General features: G+C 46.0%; 1 protein-coding gene and 1 pseudogene across 21 annotated transcripts in view; one reads left to right on the top strand and one right to left on the bottom strand.

The window, feature by feature from the left end:
- Positions 1-306: 306 nt before the first annotated feature.
- LOC120032384 lies at positions 307-10,492 on the top strand (annotated as a pseudogene).
- A 1,794-nt stretch (positions 10,493-12,286) lies between these two features.
- LOC120032379 overlaps positions 12,287-20,253 on the bottom strand; it is a 57,079-nt gene continuing 49,112 nt past the window's right edge. For 14 of the 21 annotated variants that reach the window (XM_038978428.1, XM_038978433.1, XM_038978429.1 and 11 more), the window contains one exon: positions 12,287-13,305. In XM_038978428.1, the coding sequence (XP_038834356.1) occupies positions 12,518-13,305 (788 nt within the window). In that variant the 3' untranslated portion in view covers positions 12,287-12,517. The other 7 variants (XM_038978437.1, XM_038978445.1, XM_038978439.1 and 4 more) reach the window with 7 other exon arrangements.

Genomic DNA, 20,253 nt, shown 5'->3' with positions numbered 1-20,253 from the left:
CACAGTACCTCGTCTCCTCCAGGGCTCCAGTCCACAGTACCTCATCTCCTCCAGGACTCCAGTCCACAGTACCTCGTCTCCTCCAGGACTCCAGTCCACAGTACCTCATCTCCTCCAGGACTCCAGTCCACAGTACCTCGTCTCCTCCAGGGCTCCAGTCCACAGTACCTCATCTCCTCCAGGGCTCCAGTCCACAGTACCTCATCTCCTCCAGGACTCCAGTCCACAGTACCTCATCTCCTCCAGGGCTCCAGTCCACAGTACCTCATCTCCTCCAGGGCTCCAGTCCACAGTACCTCATCTCCTCCAGGACTCCAGTCCACAGTACCTCGTCTCCTCCAGGGCTCCAGTCCACAGTACCTCGTCTCCTCCAGGACTCCAAAAAGGTAAGGGGCTGTCTCTCTGCTCGAGGCTGGGTAAGGGTGCTCTCAGTTGAGGGGTTTCAGAGTGCTTCTTTGCAGAATATAATAAAATATGAAAGAGTTGTGTGTAGGACTAGGAATATCTGTGTTTGTTTTGTGTGTGTTGCTACGTGAGAAGGAAAAGACTTAGAAGAGGGGTGTTTTTTAAATTGGTTTAGAGAACAGCACCAGTCACCCTGCCTTCTTCTAACTCTGTCTTGGTGCCTAATGATAGATGTGTACACACAGACAGAGCTGTTAGATGTGTACACACAGACAGAGCTGTTAGATGTGTACACACAGACAGTGCTGTTAGATGTGTACACACAGACAGCGCTGTTAGATGTGTACACACAGACAGAGCTGTTAGATGTGTACACACAGACAGAGCTGTTAGATGTGTACACACAGACAGAGCTGTTAGATGTGTACACACAGACAGCTCTGTTAGATGTGTACACACAGACAGCGCTGTTAGATGTGTACACACAGACAGAGCTGTTAGATGTGTACACACAGACAGCGCTGTTAGATGTGTACACACAGACAGCGCTGTTAGATGTGTACACAGACAGCGCTGTTAGATGTGTACACACAGACAGCGCTGTTAGATGTGTACACACAGACAGAGGCAAACTGTACTTACATTTAAGTCATTTAGCAGACGCTCTTATCCAGAGCGACTTACAAATTGGTGCATTCACCTTATGATATCCAGTGGAACAACCACTTTACAATAGTGCATCTAACTCTTTTAAGGGGGGGGGGGGTTAGAAGGATTACTTTATCCTATCCTAGGTATTCCTTAAAGAGGTGGGGTTTCAGGTGTCTCCGGAAGGTGGTGATTGACTCCGCTGACCTGGCGTCGTGAGGGAGTTTGTTCCACCATTGGGGTGCCAGAGCAGCAAACAGTTTTGACTGGGCTGAGCGGGAACTGTACTTCCTCAGAGGTAGGGAGGCGAGCAGGCCAGAGGTGGATGAACGCAGTGCCCTTGTTTGGTTGTAGGGCCTGATCAGAGCCTGAAGGTACGGAGGTGCCGTTCCCCTCACAGCTCCGTAGGCAAGCACCATGGTCTTGTAGCGGATGCGAGCTTCAACTGGAAGCCAGTGGAGAGAGTGGAGGAGCGGGGTGACGTGAGAGAACTTGGGAAGGTTGAACACCAGACGGGCTGCGGCGTTCTGGATGAGTTGTAGGGGTTTAATGGCACAGGCAGGGAGCCCAGCCAACAGCGAGTTGCAGTAATCCAGACGGGAGATGACAAGTGCCTGGATTAGGACCTGCGCCGCTTCCTGTGTGAGGCAGGGTCGTACTCTGCGAATGTTGTAGAGCATGAACCTACAGGAACGGGTCACCGCCTTGATGTTAGTTGAGAACGACAGGGTGTTGTCCAGGATCACGCCAAGGTTCTTAGCACTCTGGGAGGAGGACACAATGGAGTTGTCAACCGTGATGGCGAGATCATGGAACGGGCAGTCCTTCCCCGGGAGGAAGAGCAGCTCCGTCTTGCCGAGGTTCAGCTTGAGGTGGTGATCCGTCATCCACACTGATATGTCTGCCAGACATGCAGAGATGCGATTCGCCACCTGGTTATCAGAAGGGGGAAAGGAGAAGATTCATTGTGTGTCGTCTGCATAGCAATGATAGGAGAGACCATGTGAGGATATGACAGAGCCAAGTGACTTGGTGTATAGCGAGAATAGGAGAGGGCCTAGAACAGAGCCCTGGGGGACACCAGTGGTGAGAGCACGTGGTGCGGAGACAGATTCTCGCCACGCCACCTGGTAGGAGCGACCTGTCAGGTAGGACGCAATCCAAGCGTGGGCCGCGCCGGAGATGCCCAACTCGGAGAGGGTGGAGAGGAGGATCTGATGGTTCACAGTATCAAAGGCAGCCGATAGGTCTAGAAGGATGAGAGCAGAGGAGAGAGAGTTAGCTTTAGCAGTGCGGAGCGCCTCCGTGACACAGAGAAGAGCAGTCTCAGTTGAATGACTAGTCTTGAAACCTGACTGATTTGGATCAAGAAGGTCATTCTGAGAGAGATAGCAGGAGAGCTGGCCAAGGACGGCACGTTCAAGAGTTTTGGAGAGAAAAGAAAGAAGGGATACTGGTCTGTAGTTGTTGACATCAGAGGGATCGAGTGTAGGTTTTTTCAGAAGGGGTGCAACTCTCGCTCTCTTGAAGACGGAAGGGACGTAGCCAGCGGTCAAGGATGAGTTGATGAGCGAGGTGAGGTAAGGGAGAAGGTCTCCGGAAATGGTCTGGAGAAGAGAGGAGGGGATAGGGTCAAGCGGGCAGGTTGTTGGGCGGCCGGCCGTCACAAGACGCGAGATTTCATCTGGAGAGAGAGGGGAGAAAGAGGTCAAAGCACAGGGTAGGGCAGTGTGAGCAGAACCAGTGGTGTCGTTTGACTTAGCAAACGAGGATCGGATGTCGTCGACCTTCTTTTCAAAATGGTTGACGAAGTCATCTGCAGAGAGGGAGGAGGGGGGGGGGGGGGGAGGAGGATTCAGGAGGGAGGAGAAGGTGGCAAAGAGCTTCCTAGGGTTAGAGGCAGATGCTTGGAATTTAGAGTGGTAGAAAGTGGCTTTAGCAGCAGAGACAGAAGAGGAGAATGTAGAGAGGAGGCAGTGAAAGGATGCCAGGTCCGCAGGGAGGCGAGTTTTCCTCCATTTCCGCTCGGCTGCCCGGAGCCCTGTTCTGTGAGCTCGCAATGAGTCGTCGAGCCACGGAGCAGGAGGGGAGGACCGAGCCGGCCTGGAGGATAGGGGACATAGTTAGTCAAAGGATGCAGAAAGGGAGGAGAGGAGGGTTGAGGAGGCAGAATCAGGAGATAGGTTGGAGAAGGTTTGAGCAGAGGGAAGAGATGATAGGATGGAAGAGGAGAGAGTAGCGGGGGGGGGGAGAGCGAAGGTTGGGACGGCGCGATACCATCCGAGTAGGGGCAGTGTGGGAAGTGTTGGATGAGAGCGAGAGGGAAAAGGATACAAGGTAGTGGTCGGAGACTTGGAGGGGAGTTGCAATGAGATTAGTGGAAGAACAGCATCTAGTAAAGATGAGGTCAAGCGTATTGCCTGCCTTGTGAGTAGGGGGGGAAGGTGAGAGGGTGAGGTCAAAAGAGGAGAGGAGTGGAAAGAAGGAGGCAGAGAGGAATGAGTCAAAGGTAGACGTGGGGAGGTTAAAGTCACCCAGAACTGTGAGAGGTGAGCCATCCTCAGGAAAGGAACTTATCAAGGCGTCAAGCTCATTGATGAACTCTCTAAGGGAACCTGGAGGGCGATAAATGATAAGGATGTTAAGCTTGAAAGGGCTGGTAACTGTGACAGCATGGAATTCAAAGGAGGCGATAGACAGATGGGTCAGGGGAGAAGGAGAGAATGTCCACTTGGGAGAGATGAGGATCCCAGTGCCACCACCCCGCTGACCAGAAGCTCTCTGGGTGTGCGAGAACACGTGGGCAGACGAGGAGAGAGCAGTAGGAGTAGCAGTGTTATCTGTGGTAATCCATGTTTCCGTCAGTGCCAAGAAGTCGAGGGACTGGAGGGAAGCATAGGCTGAGATGAACTCTGCCTTGTTGGCCGCAGATCGGCAGTTCCAGAGGCTGCCGGAGACCTGGAACTCCACGTGGGTCGTGCGCGCTGGGACCACCAGGTTAGAGTGGCAGCGGCCACGCGGTGTGAAGCGTTTGTATGGTCTGTGCAGAGAGGAGAGAAGAGGGATAGACAGACACATAGTTGACAGGCTACAGAAGAGGCTACGCTAATGCAAAGGAGATTGGAATGACAAGTGGACTACACGTCTCGAATGTTCAGAAAGTTAAGCTTACATTGCAAAAAATCTTATTGACTAAAATTATACGGTACTGCTGGCTGGTGAAGTAGGCTAGCTAGCAGTGGCTGCGTTGTTGACTTTGTTTGAAAGTGTAGCTGGCTAGGTAACCTCGATAACTGGCTAGGTAACCTCGATAATTACTCTAAACTACACAATTATCTTGGATACAAAGACAGCAAAGACAACTATGTAGCTAGCTAACACTACACTAATCAAGTCGTTCCGTTGTAATGTAATAGTTTCTACAGTGCTGCTACAGTGCTGCTATTCGGTAGAAGTTGGCTAGCTGGCTAGCTAGCAGTGTTGACTAGGTAGGAGAACGGCGGCGCGGCAGACGAAAATAGCTGGCTAGCTAACCTCGATAATTACTCTAAACTACACAATTATCTTAGATAGAAAGACAGCAAAGACAACTATGTAGCTAGCTAACACTACACTAATCAAGTCGTTCCGTTGTAATGTAATAGTTTCTACAGTGCTGCTATTCGGTAGAAGTTGGCTAGCTGGCTAGCTAGCAGTGTTGACTACGTTAGAAGGACGAAAATAGCTGGCTAGCTAACCTCGATAATTACTCTAAACTACACAATTAACTACACAACTACACAATTATCTTTGATACAAAGACGGCTATGTAGCTAGCTAAGAAAAAATTGCTAAGATCAAACAAATCAAACCGTTGTACTGTAATGAAATGAAATGAAATGTAATACTACCTGTGGAGCGAAGCGAAATGCGACTACTCGCTCCAACACATCAGTGAATTTGATAGCTAACCAAACCATGTTATCATTTATGGGGAAATGTCCAGCTGTTTTGTGAGATGTTGGATTAAGGAAATGAAAATAAAGCCTTGCGTAAATGATTAACTGACTAGGATGTGTGAGTTTGGGTTTCTGCCCATTGTAAATGGGTATAGTAAAGGTCAGGTTTGGGGTCAATTCGAATTGAAGTCAGTTAGTTCAGGAAGTAATCTGAAAAAATCTATATTCAATGACTTCTCAATAAAAAAAATTAAAAGATGTTAAATGTTTTACATTTAAAAATAAAATCACTGTGTGTGTCTTTAATTCTAATTAACCCTGGTAAATATTGACAACCAGATTATAATATCCTCTGGGAAATGGCTAGAAGTGATGGTGAACTGGTGTGTGTGTTATGTGTTTAGTAGATATGGTGAATTGGCGTTTGTGAAAAACAGCAGGTCCAATTGCATAATTCTCTGCATTGTTGGAAAGGGCCTATAAGTGAGCATTTCACTGTTCTTTATGAAGCATGTGACAAATACAATTTGATTTGATTACCATAATGAACTTTCCCAACTTCACAGTACAGCCCCCCAACTCACAGTCTGTCTGTCTGTCTGTCTGTCTGTCTGTCTGTCTGTCTGTCTGTCTGTCTGTCTGTCTGTCTGTCTGTCTGTCTGTCTGTCTGTCTGTCTGTCTGTCTCTCTCTCTCTCTGTCTCTCTCTCTGTCTCTCTCTCTGTCTCTCTCTCTCTCTCAAATACGGTTTGACACGCATTAACACACAGACCTCTTTTGCATCATTTTATCTTGTCAATCACATTAGCAAGAAACACCTCATCTAAGAATTTAAACTTCCCTTGATGGCCCACCCAACTTTAACTGTCTTGATCAGTCTCTCTCTCTCTCTTTACTCTCTCTCTCACACACACCATACAGCGAGCGGGCAGTCTGTATCAGGCTCCATTGTGTAGTGTATTTGGCAGCTGATTGTTGTTCTGTTTGGCATCCCTAATGGCCCCATGTTACCTTTTGTAGTGGACTACTGTTGACCAGGGCCCATAGGGTAGAGGACTACTGTTGACCAGGGCCCATAGGGTAGAGGACTACTGTTGACCAGGGCCCATAGGGTAGAGGACTACTGTTGACCAGGGCCCATAGGGTAGTGGACTACTGTTGACCAGGGCCCATAGGGTAGAGGACTACTGTTGACCAGGGCCCATAGGGTAGAGTACTACTGTTGACCAGGGCCCATAGGGTAGAGTACTACTGTTGACCAGGGCCCATAGGGTAGTGTTACAGATACAAGTATTCTGTGTGTATCCTGTGTGTATTTCTTTTCTCTCCTTCTCCCCTACTCACAGGTGACAATCATCATTCCCCAATCAGTCATCAATCAGTCGCTAATCGGAAGACACCTGCTCCTTTTCCCTTACCCAATCACAACCGCTCAATCTCTCTGTAAATGCCATATGTTTGTAGATATCTTGTGTGGTTTAGGATACATGTCACTTTGTCCCCACCTGTGAGTATTGTTTTTGGTTATGGTGTTGGAGTGTTTGTTTGATGGTGGGAAAAGGGTGTAACCAGACAGGTCGCCCATGGGCATACACTACCCGTAGGTAAACTGTTAAATACACTAGTTAGAACTGGGCGGACCACCCCCTGTATTTTTGGTTAGTTAGCTGTTGTTGAAATAGGCTAGTCTAGTTTAGGGGTGTTTTTGGATTATTATTCATTCTTTCCTTGGGTCCAACTCAGCCCCTTTTCCTGCCCCCCTTTACCGTGTGTTTAGAAATAAAACCTGAGTGTTTGACAGTAATTAAGTTGTCTGTGTTATTTCGTTCTCACCGTTACTTTGTCACTGTTACACTTTGCATGAGTTATGTTACGGGTCTCGTTACCATCCCCCCCTAGACTGTCGGGCCAAAGGGATTCGTAACAGGTAGTGGACTACTGTTGACCAGGGCCCATAGGGTAGAGTACTACTGTTGACCAGGGCCCATAGGGTAGAGGACTACTGTTGACCAGGGTCCATGGGGTAGAAGACTACTGTTGACCAATAGAGAAGGTGGGGGCAGAGACATGTGTTTTCTAAATGTGAAAACACAGCACCAGTCACACTACCTTTTAACTCTGTCTTGGTGCCTAATGTTTGACAGAGCTGTTAGATGTGTACACACAGAGTGGAAAACTGTACTCACACATCAGTGAATTTGATAGCTAACCAAACCATGATAGGGTAGAATACCCAGGGCCCATTATGTGGACATGTCCAGCTGTTCTGTGAGATGTTGGATTAAGGAAATGAAAATGAATCCTTGTGTAAATGTTTAACTGACTAGGGTGTGTGAGTTATGGTTCCTGCCCATGGTAAATGGGTATAGTAAAGGTCAGGTTTGGGGTCAATTTGAATTGAGGTCAGTCAGTTCAGGAAGTAATCTGAAATAATCTATATTCAATGACTTCTCAATAAATGGAAGAGGAGAAGCTACTTATTTAAAAAGTTGTAACATTTTGTATTTAAAATTCAAAACACTTCCTGAAATGGGTGTCTTTAATTCTATTAAGCCCACTGTTGACCAGGGCCCATGGGGTAGTGTACTACTGTTGACCAGGGCCCATGGGGTAGTGTACTACTGTTGACCAGGGCCCATGGGGTAGTGTACTACTGTTGACCAGGGCCCATGGGGTAGTGTACTACTGTTGACCAGGGCCCATGGGGTAGTGTACTACTGTTGACCAGGGCCCATGGGGTAGTGTACTACTGTTGACCAGGGCCCATAGGACTCCGGTTATTAAAAGTAGTGAACGACAGTATATAGGGAATAGGCTGTTCCCTCTAATGTTTTCATCACTGAGCAAATTTCAGGTCTGCTGAGCGTAACCTTCAACATTCTGTTTAACTTCTGGTGCGTGTTTACTGTGAGCACTGAGGCTGTACCCACTTTAAGTTAGTTTTAACCAGGGGCGCAACTTTCACTGGGGACATGTCCCCCCACATTCTGAAATTCCATTTTGAACCCCCCAGTTTTATCATTGGAATGTGATACAAAACGAGGCAACGGTGTGCTTTAGGACCATGCGGACGCCTCCGAGCCGTCAGGTAGGTTGTTTGGAGTGTTTATCCGAGTGGATAAAAATAATACAACTATGTCCCCCCACTTATAAAACCAAAGTTGCGCCCCTGGTTTTAACAGTGACATTGACTGCAGGAAAGGGCTGCCTCTGTATTTTGTATTGTCAATTGATGTGTCATTGTAGATTGACACTTAAACGTTTTCTAACTGACTCTAACTGTTGATCATTCACCAGTAACATAGACCAGGGTTAGGGTTATTCTGATAGATTTAGTGGGTGTGTGGCATTCATTAGTGGTGGTGTTGTTATAGGCTTGTACTACTCAGAGTCTACAGGCCAAGTCTTTGTCCCATGAAATGTCACCAAACTCTCTCTCTCTCTCAGTATGGAGAAGAGCCAGTATGGACCCCCGCAGGATGGTCTGCTCCCCCCGGCCTCCCAGCGGGCTACCAGGGAAGTGGAGGGGGAACAGCCTACCCCCCCTCAGCCTGGCTTCCAGGGTGGTAAGAGATCAGATCTACACTGATACTCTTAGGGACAGTTTAAGCTTACACTCTTAGAAAATAAGGTGCTATCTAGAACCTTCCTGGAACCTGAAAGGGTTTTTGGAACCTAAAAGGGTTCATCTTGGAACCTAAAAGGGTGCTCCTATGGGGACATTTTATGTGTGTGTGATGATAGCCATAGATGTCATGAACATCATTGTTAAGGGCTGGCCAACCACTCTGTATCCCTGGGTTTGTAATAAATGACAGTGTATTGATGTATTTATTTATCCCTTGTTTATCAGGTCCCCAACCCGGCATGTACCCACCACCTCCCCAACCCGGCATGTACCCACCACCTCCCCAAGCCTGCACGGGCATGGCACAACCTACAAACGCCCCCAGTGGTGAGTCACACACACACTGAAGAAAACTCCTGTGTGACCAAAACTACCTCAATCGGGTACCCCTACTCCTACCCCGTGAAAAGAGAACCAAGTTGTACACACACAAGGTATTGGCTGGACGTCCTGGCCATAGCAACACCCATCCTTAGCAACCCTTCTAATCCTCTACCCTCTGTGGGGGTGTGAAATATAGAACAAAGAACACAATTTTGGGGGGGGCCTAATTGGTTCTATCCTGTTCTGTTCTGTTATATTGTGTATTGTCCGGTTCTGCCCAGTTCTATCTGGTTCTGACCAGTATTTCCCTCTCCCTACAGTAACCTGGGTGGTGGTGATTCTTTCAAGTTCTATCTGGATCTAACCAGTATTCTCTTCCCTCTGCAGTAACTGTAGGAGTAATTGATACATATTTAGGTAGATATCACACTATTAAACAATAGACAGGTGTACACTAGAAAATAGGAGAAGATGGCAGACGTGAGTGCATTTGCCATTCTGGTAAATACAGGAAACCAAAGATTAGCAGATGGCCAAAGTCATACGTGCTTTAAAGTACATGTATGGAAAAAGCAGGACACCATTATGAAGATAAAATTGACAGGAACAGCCATAAGTGCTTAGGGTAAAGGCCATAAGTGCTTAGGGCAAGATAGACATATATTAATTTTAGGGGACAAGGGGGTCCTGCCCCCATTATAATCTAATCAAGAGCGGATACAGGCGTTATTGGGCGTAGACAAGCAGGAAGCCTGAAATGAAGGATAATGGTGGCAGATGACCATAGGAGAAGTAATTTAATTAATGTATGTAATGATCTCATGTGTGTGGATGTGTATAAAGAGCGAACCAGTGCTCTGGGAAGGGGTGGGATCCGCGGATCGTTCCGGCTTGTGATACATAGTATTAAAAGTCTATTTGAATTTACAAGTTCTTGTAAGTGTTATGGTTTGAACCGATTTTCCACGACATAACCCAGGTGGTGGTTCTGTCCAGTTCTATCTGGTTCTAACCAGTATTCTCCTCCCTCTGCAGTAACCCAGGTGGTGGTGATGCAGCAGCTGCTGCCTAGAGACGTACCCGGCCAGATGACGTGTCCCCACTGTCAGGTCCAGGTTCTGACAGAGACCACACACACCCCTGGACTGCGCACCTGGGTCATCTGTGGAGTCCTCGGCGTCTTAATGTAAGTTGGTACACGTGGCAAACATTCTTTTTTTTCTCTCTCTCATAAACACACATACACTGTAGAGATGGATACACACACTGAATCCCTTCTCTCGCTCTACCCCACCTCCGTCTCTGTCTCTGTCTCTCTCTCTCTCTAGGTGCTGGCCATGCTGTTTGATTCCGTTCTGTGTTGACTCCTGTAAGGATGTAGAACACCACTGCCCCAACTGCAAGAGAGTGATCCACATCCACAAACACATGTGAACAGACCAAGATGACACCTGCCACAAAGTGATCCACATCCACAACTAGCCCCGGCCCACAGCCACTGCTGCCACAAAGTGATCCATTCCAATACACCATTACTCTACTCTACACTACTACACTACACCACTAGTCTACACTACACCACAAGTCTACACTACACCACTAGTCTACACTACACCACTAGTCTACACTACACCACTAGTCTACACTACACCACTAGTCTACATCACAACTCTACACCACTAGTCTACACTACACCACTAGTCTACACTACACCACTAGTTTACACTACACCACTAGTCTACATCACAACTCTACACCACTAGTTTACACTACACCACTAGTCTACATCACAACTCTACACCACTAGTCTACACTACACCACTAGTCTACACTATACCACTAGTCTACATCACAGCTCTACACCACTACTCTACACCACTAGTAGGTCAAGAACGCTTTTAGTACCTGAGTAATGGTGACTCATTTCCAACCATAACTCATACACACACACATACACTTGTGAAGCAATGTGCTCCTCATGAAAATATAAATATCTGTGGTGAGAAGTCAGTGTAAAGACAATAGTCTGTCTGTGGCTGAGATGACTACTGGAAGACCAGCTTAACATTGACTAGTGTCAGTGTGTAACAATCTAAGGCCACTTCTAGCAGACCTTTTACACTGATTGTAATGTATGTTTTCTTTCATTCTGTATTTGTATTGACATTGGTATTGATTGGTTGTTGGGTTTTTTAAAGGCACAGTCCACAGTTGAAACAATAAAAAAGCTGAACCCCGCCTCTGTTTTTGTAAAAAGCTGCGGGATGGGGCTGGAGAAATGTAACTGCTCTCAAAGACAGAGCTATGCATGCAATGACTGACCATCCAACGTTATAGCTTTATCCATGTTTTGAGGCTATACAGTGTTTGTTTACATTTACAAACATTGGAGCAAAACCAGCTTATATTTTGGGTTCTGATGGGGTACAACAGTTGAACTAAGCAGTCATAAGTTATATTCTTCAAGATCCAAAAAAATAATGTATTAACTGTGGATTGCCCCTTTAATTGATTAACAATAATTGTTCTAATAAAGTTAATAATAACTTTGACTTTTGAGACGATAGTGGCCCTTGTTTCCAGAAACACACACACACACACTTTAATATTTCTTTCTAAAATGTATTCACCTGAAAAAAGGCTTGTGTTAGGTGTTCTAATGACCTTTTTTCCAAACACCAATGGACCAATGCTAGTTAAGTAATGACTGTCTGGTCTGCATTATGTTCTAATAGTCTAACTGAAGATTACTCATCATGATGATACTGTTTGATGCTCTGTCTGCTCACCAAAAACCAAATTTTCCAACCCCAACAATTTGTTTATAGAGAACTAACAGCATAACCACTATGTCTAAATCCCCCACACACACCATACAGACACACACCATACAGACACATGAACACACACACACACACCATACAGACACACGAACACACACACCATACACACACCATACACACACACACTATCTGTATTTCAATGTAAAGCATCTCTTTGATAATACTTCCTGTTGACCCAACCAAGTGACCTTTCACCTCTGATCATGCTGTACCCTCTATGTAGCCAGTTAAGATGCGGGAGGGGTTCACCGACACAGCTGATATAACCTACAGCAGGTATTCCCAAACAAAAATGTGATTCACATTTCAAAAACACGTTTTATATGTAAGATGGTTAAATAAATATCAAATTTATTGAATTTATTATATTATTTTGTGCCCTTGTCCTATAAGAGCTCTTTGTCAATTCCCATGAGCCAGGTTGTGACAAACTCACACTCATTCTTATGTTTAAGAAATGTATCATATAGTGTGTGTGTGGCAGGCTTACAATGATGGCAAAAAACATTTGAGAGTGTGCTGACCCTGGTGCTAGAGGGGGTACAGCTGGAGGTTGAATGTTTGAAGGGGTACAGGACTATAAAAAGTTTGGGAACCACTGACCTAGAGGATTACGGGAGAAAGGGATGGAGTGAAGGAGACTTAGAGAAAATAAGTCAGAGACTTATTGAATAACTGCAGTTGACATAGCTAAGTAAATGGAAGAATACACTTATTGCAATGTGGATGGCTCTTAAAAGAGCCTTTGGTTGTGCATAGTGTAGTCTGGTGTTGCCAGGGAACAGCATCCTCTTTGAAGAAGTAGGAGGTGAAGGTCTCCTGCACAGATTGCCTCCTGTGCTGCGTTGTTGGCCCCCATCCTGGCAACATCCTGCAGAGCAGCAGACCTCTCCTCTGGCACATGGTGGAGAGCAGCAGACCTCTCCTCTGGCACATGGTGGTGAGCAGCAGACCTCTCCTCTGGCGCATGGTGGAGAGCAGCAGTCCTCTCCTCTGGCACATTGTGGAGAGCTGCAGGTCCCCTCCTCTGGCACATGGTGGAGAGCAGCAGACCTCTCCTCTGGCACATGCTGGAGAGCAGCAGACCTCTCCTCTGGCACATGGTGGAGATCTGCAGACCTCTCCTCTGGCACATGGTGGAGAGCAGCAGACCTCTCCTCTGGCACATGGTGGAGAGCAGCAGACCTCTCCTCTGGCACATGGTGGAGAGCAGCAGACCTCTCCTCTGGCACATGGTGGAGAGCAGCAGACCTCTCCTCTGGCACATGGTGGAGAGCAGCAGACCTCTCCTCTGGCACATGATGGGGAGCAGCAGACCTCTCCTCTGGCACATGGTGGAGAGCAGCAGACCTCTCCTCTGGCACATGGTGGAGAGCAGCAGACCTCTCCTCTGGCACATGATGGGGAGCAGCAGACCTCTCCTCTGGCACATGGTGGAGAGCAGCAGACCTCTCCTCTGGCACATGATGGAGAGCAGCAGACCTCTCCTCTGGCACATGGTGGAGAGCTGCAGGTCCCCTCCTGTTCATCATCATGAAGTTATGCAGGACACAGGTAGCCTTCACAGATGCCTGAAATCCCCCACGAGACCAGGTGGCCCTGGTCACCCAACTGTGCAGTGCCCTACACAGTGACTGTAGGCAATCGTTTTGAAGAAATCTCAAGTTGCAAGGCATCTGTAGGAATATGGAAGATAATGTCATTAGACACTTAGGTCACCAGGTCATTGTGGATTACTAAAGTATAATATATCTTATAACAAACATGATAGCATTGGATAGATGCATGTGTAGCATGTGACAACAGCAGCATCATATCAAGGATAGCGTCACAAATGAATACATAAATACCACTTGAAGCTTGATGATGACTTGATCATTTGAATCAGCTAAGGCAAAAATAAAAATGTGCACCCCAGGAACAGGACTGGGAACCATTGCTCTTCATCTGCAGACAGGGTTTCACAGCTCTGTATCTGAGGACAGAAAACAGACTTCATTATACTAAAATTAGACCGCACTGAATATTATGTTACTATTATCTCCGTCCTCACTTCTTACTATGGAGTGGAACTACACAACAGTACCTGCCCAACCAGAATAGCCTACTCTACCTTCTTTGACAGTTGGAGCAGCTATCCTTTCACTCTCTTCCATGGCTGTTAGCTAGCTACCTACAAATGCATTTGGAGTTTGTTTTACAATTACATCATGATAGCCATTATGAAGTTAGGTAACTGGTGATATTTAATTCCGTTAGTCGTTGAGCGTTCTTAATGGACATTGTTAATGAAGTTGTAAGAGGTCTTATTTGTTTTTACTAACAAGCTAGCAATAAGTTGCATAGTAACAGCATCAACTAACGAATTGGAAGGATACCGTTCGTTTAGTTTCCTAAAATTAACTAATAGTATATACACTCATTTAATATGTAGTATACAGTATGTTATGGGTATTCGAACACAGGTATAGTCTTTTCCCCAAAGTGTATTTACTTACTTGAATAGGTTCATACAGCATCAATGTGGACGATTGGAAACAGGGCAGCAACGTTCGTCACCAGAGCGGTTTAAAGCACGCTACTATTTAACTGTCTTTAAACTGGTTTCCCATTTAATAACCAGATCGTCATACAAACTTACTATGTTGAATTATTGTTATAATATAAATGACGACGCGACACACAGCTTTTGTTTCTTATATCCCATATTTAGTGTCTTAGCTCTTATTACTTATTTATATAAGAAGAAAGAATCTGAATACAAGAAATGGACAATTTCAAATTCCAACATGACCTTCTTGTAGTTGCTGCAAAACCTGATGTTGGCATTTCTGGGGTATCATGACTCTCATTCCCCACATCAAACATCCTTGGTACGTTGTAATTTCCTTTCTCCGCTGGAAATACAGAGTCAGCTCCTCTCTGCCTGTAGCTGGCCATCCTGACATGGTGTAGGTGAACACTTTTGACAAGGTCACATCTTTGGTACGTTGTAATTTCATTTCTCCGCTGGAAATACGGAGTCAGCTCCTCTCTGCCTGTAGCTGGCCATCCTGACATGGTGTAGGTGAACACTTTTGACAAGGTCACATCTTTCCTTGTCTCCTGTTTGATAACTGTGCTTGTGACCGGTAGTGCCTCGAGCTGAGCGGTATGGAAAATGTCCACTGCATCCACACTCCTTTGTCTTTCTCTTGTACACGGCAGTCTGGATAATCCATCTGCATTTGTGTGGAGGGACGACGGCTTCAACTCAATGTCATACATTCATATGACTGGGAGGAACAAGGCATATCGCTGTAACCTGGCTGCTGGCATTCCCAGAATGCCTTTCTTTGGACTGAAAATGGAAAGCAACGGCTGGTGATCCGTAACCAGAGAAACGCTTGCCATATAGGTATGCGTGGAGTGTCTTGACGCCCCACACTAGCGCCAGTGCTTCTTTGTCGATTTGTGAGTAGTTTCTCTGCATCATTCAACGTTCGTGACGCAAATGCAACTGGCCTCTCTGACCCATCTTTCAGTGTGTGTGAAAGGACGGCCCCGCAGCCATAAGGGGACGCATCACAAGCCAACTTCACTGGCAGTTCAGGGTCGTAATGCATCAGGACCTGTTCAGATGTGATGAGCCGTTTTGCCTCAAGAAATGCAGTTTCACACTGTTCTGTCCACCGCCATGTCCTATTCTTTTCCAGGAGCTGATTTAGAGGCTGGAGTACTGCTGAAAGGTTTGGGAGGAATCTTCTGTAGTAATTGATCAGTCCAGTGAAAGATCTCACTTCTGTGATATTTTGTGGTCGTGGTGCCTGTACCACTGCCTCGATTTTGTCCTGTGTTTTGTGCAATCCATTGCGGTCGATTTCATGTCCACAGAAGACAATCTTGTCTTTGAAGAACTCACACTTCTGTAAGTTTGCCTGTAGACACCATACTCTTTCAGTCTTCTCAGGACCTCTTCCAGGTTAGCCAGGTGCTCTTTGTCGGTGCGTCCTGTTATGATACACTGGGTTCCTGGGATTCCTTGCAAAATCTGGTCAATAGTTCGTTGCCAAATGGCTGGGGCCGATGCAATGCCAAAAACCAGGCGGTTATACCTGTATAGACCTTTGTGTGTGTTCATTGTCAGGTACTGTTTGGAGCTCTCTTCAACCGGTAGCTACAGGTAAGCCTGTTTCAGATCAATTTTACTGAAGTGTTTCCCACCAGTTAGTGCAGCAAAGATGTCATCCAGGCGTGGCAGGGGGTATTGGTCCACATGCAACATTGAATTCACAGTTACCTTGAAGTCCCCACACATTCTAACAGACCCGTCTTTCTTCACAATAGGAACTATGGGTGTGGCCCATTCGCTTCTGTCCACTTTCGTCAGGATCCCTGTATCCTGCAAGCGATCGATTTCCGCTTCCACCTTTGGTCTCAGGGAGTATGGAACAGATCTGGCTTTGCAGAATTTTGGGGTTGCGTCATCTCTCAGTACAAGTTTAGCTGTGAAGCCTTTTACTGTTCCCATCTGATCACTGTGTTGTATTTCTTCCGCAAGTGTTCCAGTGTTTGGTCGGTGCCTTTCTCTTTGGACTGGAACGTGTGGAGCATTTTCAAGTCACACCAGTTCAGCTTCATTTTTGAAAGCCATTCCCTGCCAAATAATGGTGGGCCAGTTCCAGGCACCACATACAGCTGTAACTGCTGTGTTTGCCCCCCATACCGCACTCTGACCTGCAACGCCCCCATTGGGCTCAATCGCTCTCCTGAGTAGGTCTTCAGCAACACATTTGTGTTCTTCAGCATGATAGCCTTGAAGTGCTCATTGTAGACAGTAGTGGAAATTATAGACACTGCAGATCCTGTGTCCAGCTCCATTTTGGGGGGTTTGCCTTCGATATCTGGTGTCACCCATATTATGCTACTGCTGGGAGAAGTCACTGTGTTTAACTCCATTGTACCAATTCATCGTCCATTGTACCAATTCATCTGAATCACTGCCACTGTTCTCTGCTAGTGCATTCACAGACCCTTTAATTATCTCAGTTTTCCTGTTGTGACTGAACTTTGCTCTGCGTGCTCTTTGAATGTGCCCCCTTCTACTGCATTTGTGACAAATTTCGTCTTTGAAACGGCAGTCCTCTGCTCTGTGACCATCTCCGTCACACCTGTTGCATTTTTCGGCCACACGTGGGCGCTGTCGGCTGCGTGAAAACTTGTGCAGGGAAGTTTGTGATAGGTCAGTCTTTCTTTTACTTTGCAACTCAAATGCATCTTTAGTCGCGATTTCCATAGTCACAGCAATTTCAACAGCCTTTGCAAACGTGATATCTGATTCTGTGAGGAAACGTTTTTGAATGTGTTCATGTTTCAGTCCACAAACAAATCTATCCCTTAATGTGTCATTTAGGTTCTCTCCAAACTGGCAATGTTCAGACAGTTTCTTCAACTCTGCTACAAATGTACTAACACCCTCCCCTCATTCTGATCTCTCTTGTGGAAACGAAAACGTTCCGCGATGAGGAGTGGTTTAGGTGATTTTGCAATATCTCCACAATATCTGTGAATGTTTTATTTGAGGGCTTCAGAGGGGCAGTCAGATCTCTTAGCAAACTGTACGTATTTGGGGCAATTCAACTCAACAACGCTGGTACTCCCTTGTTGTCAGCAATGTCGTTTGCAATGAAGTACTGTTCCAGTCGTTCAATGTAAGTTGCCCAGTTTTTTTGCGTGTCATCAAACATCTATTTTCCCGATGCTAGACATTCTCTTTACCTCCGGCTCCACGGGTCTTTGACCTGCCGCCTCGTTCTCGCTCTCCCCTCGTCGTCACTGCTTGCTAGCTGTTGTGCTACAGGGTCAACATCTTCCTCTCTTACAGGGTCAACATCTTCCTCTCTTACAGGGTCAACATCTTCCTCTCTTCCAGGGTCAACATCTTCCTCTCTTCCTACGAGATCCATCTGCATTCGTGATGCACACTGCAGGTCATCATCCTCGTCGCCATTGTAGTGTCTTAGCTCTTATGACTTATTTATATAATAAAAAAGACTCTGAATACAAGAAATTGAACTGGAGCTTCACATTTACTAAAACGAGTTAGTACCAGAATAACATAGAACACTGCGCATGACCAAGGGTGCTCCATTCTTAAAGGGGACATCAGTAATTAACAGAACATAACACCATACGTAACTGTATTGCAGAAATACAGTTTGACATTTGCTATCATTGTTTTCTATGTTGCGTGAACGCTTCATAGTTTACGTGGTAACAGTCATTGGTATAATTTAACCATTATCATTCTCAAGTAAATAGTCACGTTTCAAAGTAATGTCTTGTTTACGTCTATTCCTCAGCAGTGATGGATGCCGCGGTGTTCTGATAAAGGAGGTCCGACCTGAATCCCAGGGTTAAAATACGGTTCCGGAAGGGCGTTGGGAAATGCCCACTCTCTGTTCACCCCAGTGGAACTCTTTTTCCCTTTGAGGAGTTTACAATAGCGAAGTACAGTTATACATTGATATTGTGTACTGTTATTGTTAAAATAATGCTTGTATTTAACGTTATCATTATTGTAGAAATGTAAAAATGGATGGTTTGCAGACTTGCCTTGGAGCTGGCCACTCCCCTTATAGTCTCCGTGGAACGTCCCACCAGTGAGTTGATTTTTGGTTTATGTACGTTCTGTTCCTGCACGTTATAGCGAAGTTCTTTTTCACGTTAATACTTTATAGGACAGTCCGTTTTTCAAGTCATTTAGCTCTTGCTATATTTTAAAGCACTTTGGTTTATTTCCTTGTCATAATTTGTATCATCCAAGTTTTGATAAATAAAAACCCTTATTGTTTAATTGTGACGCTCACTTGATTTGATTGACAGCCTGACTCAGCGTTCTCTTCAACAGAGCCTGGATGCTCCTGATCACCTCCACCTCCTGTGGTACACAAACACAACCATCACGTTATTTTCAGATTGGTTTCTAGTGAAGTAACGTCTAGGCAACATTTAGTAATGATACAAGTATTTAGGTGAACTAGAGCAAAGACAAATCAATATTTTTTTGTATCGTCAGCAGCTCCTCTTCTACGCGGTCGCTGTTACCGACCGACAGGTTAGGTTATCCGTGGCGATGGCGAACGGGGTCTCGGTGGCGTCCAGCGCCTTCAACAGCCTTCTCTTCTGCCCCAGGAGGAGGTCTGTCTCGGCCACCAGCTGTTTCATGTGCCGCTGCAGCTCTGACTTCCAGAAGTGGATATGCTGCAGTCTTTCGCCCAGGTGCCGCGTCCCCTCAGCTTGGGTGTGCAGAGTCCCGGACTCGGTCTCCTTATACAGTGTTTTGGACTCATGGCGAATCCTCTCTGCGTTGTTTCAGTCTGTAACCACCTGGTGAAGGGTAGAGAAATGCTTGAAGTGCCATTCCTCCGGGATGCCATTACTCTGAACGGTACCCCGCGGTAGCCAAGCCGGAGGAGGGATACAAGTGTATGTGGGCGGGAGGCCACTCTAAAAGTGTGCAATGCCACAGATGTCTCAAGTTTTGAGGGAGCATGTAATTGGCACGCTGACTGCAGGAATGTTCACCAGAGCTGTTGCCAGAGAATTTAATGTTAATTTCTCTACCATAAGCCACCTCCAACGTTGTTTTAGAGAATATGGCAGAATGTTGAATAACCACGCCAGCCCAGGACCTCCACATCCGGGTTCTTCACCTGCGGGATCGTCTGAGACCAGCCACCCAGACAGCTGATGAAACTGAGGACTATTTCTGTCTGTAATAAAGCCCTTTTTGTGGGGAAACAAATGATTCTGATTGGTTGGGCCTGGCTCCCAAGTGGGTGGGCCTATGCTCTTCCATGCCCATCTATGGCTGCGCCCCTGCCCAGTCATATGAAATCCATAGATTAGAGCCTAATACATTTATTTCAATTGACTGATTTACTGTAACTCAGTAAAACTGTTGAAATTGTTACATGTTACGTTTATATTTTTGTTCAGTATACATTCTCAGGTAACAACAAATGGTGGATGGATGAACACACACACTTTTCTAAAATGTATTCACATGAAAATAGGCCTGTGTTAGGTGTTCTAATGACCTTTTTTCCAAACACCAATGGACCAATGTTAGTTAAGTAATATCTGGTCTGCATTATGTTCTAATAGTCTAGCTGAAGATGAGTCATTGTGATAATAGGCTGCTCATGCATGGTTAATACTCTCTGCTGGCTACTAGGTTTTCTGTCTTCTCACTAACAAACGTATTTTCCAACCACAACGTTGTTTTTCGAGAACTATAAACACATTCATTCACCACAGCCACAATTTCCCCTCAAACCACACACACACACACACACACACACACACACACACACACACACACACACACACACACACACACACACACACACACACACACACACACACACACACACACACACACACACACACACACACACACACTAACACTAACACTGGAACTAGTGA

The sequence above is a fragment of the Salvelinus namaycush genome, chromosome 39 (assembly GCF_016432855.1).
Source record: "Salvelinus namaycush isolate Seneca chromosome 39, SaNama_1.0, whole genome shotgun sequence".
Lineage (NCBI taxonomy): Eukaryota > Metazoa > Chordata > Actinopteri > Salmoniformes > Salmonidae > Salvelinus > Salvelinus namaycush.
Note: the sequence above shows the minus strand (reverse complement) of the source record. Positions and strands in the feature narration are given on the sequence as shown.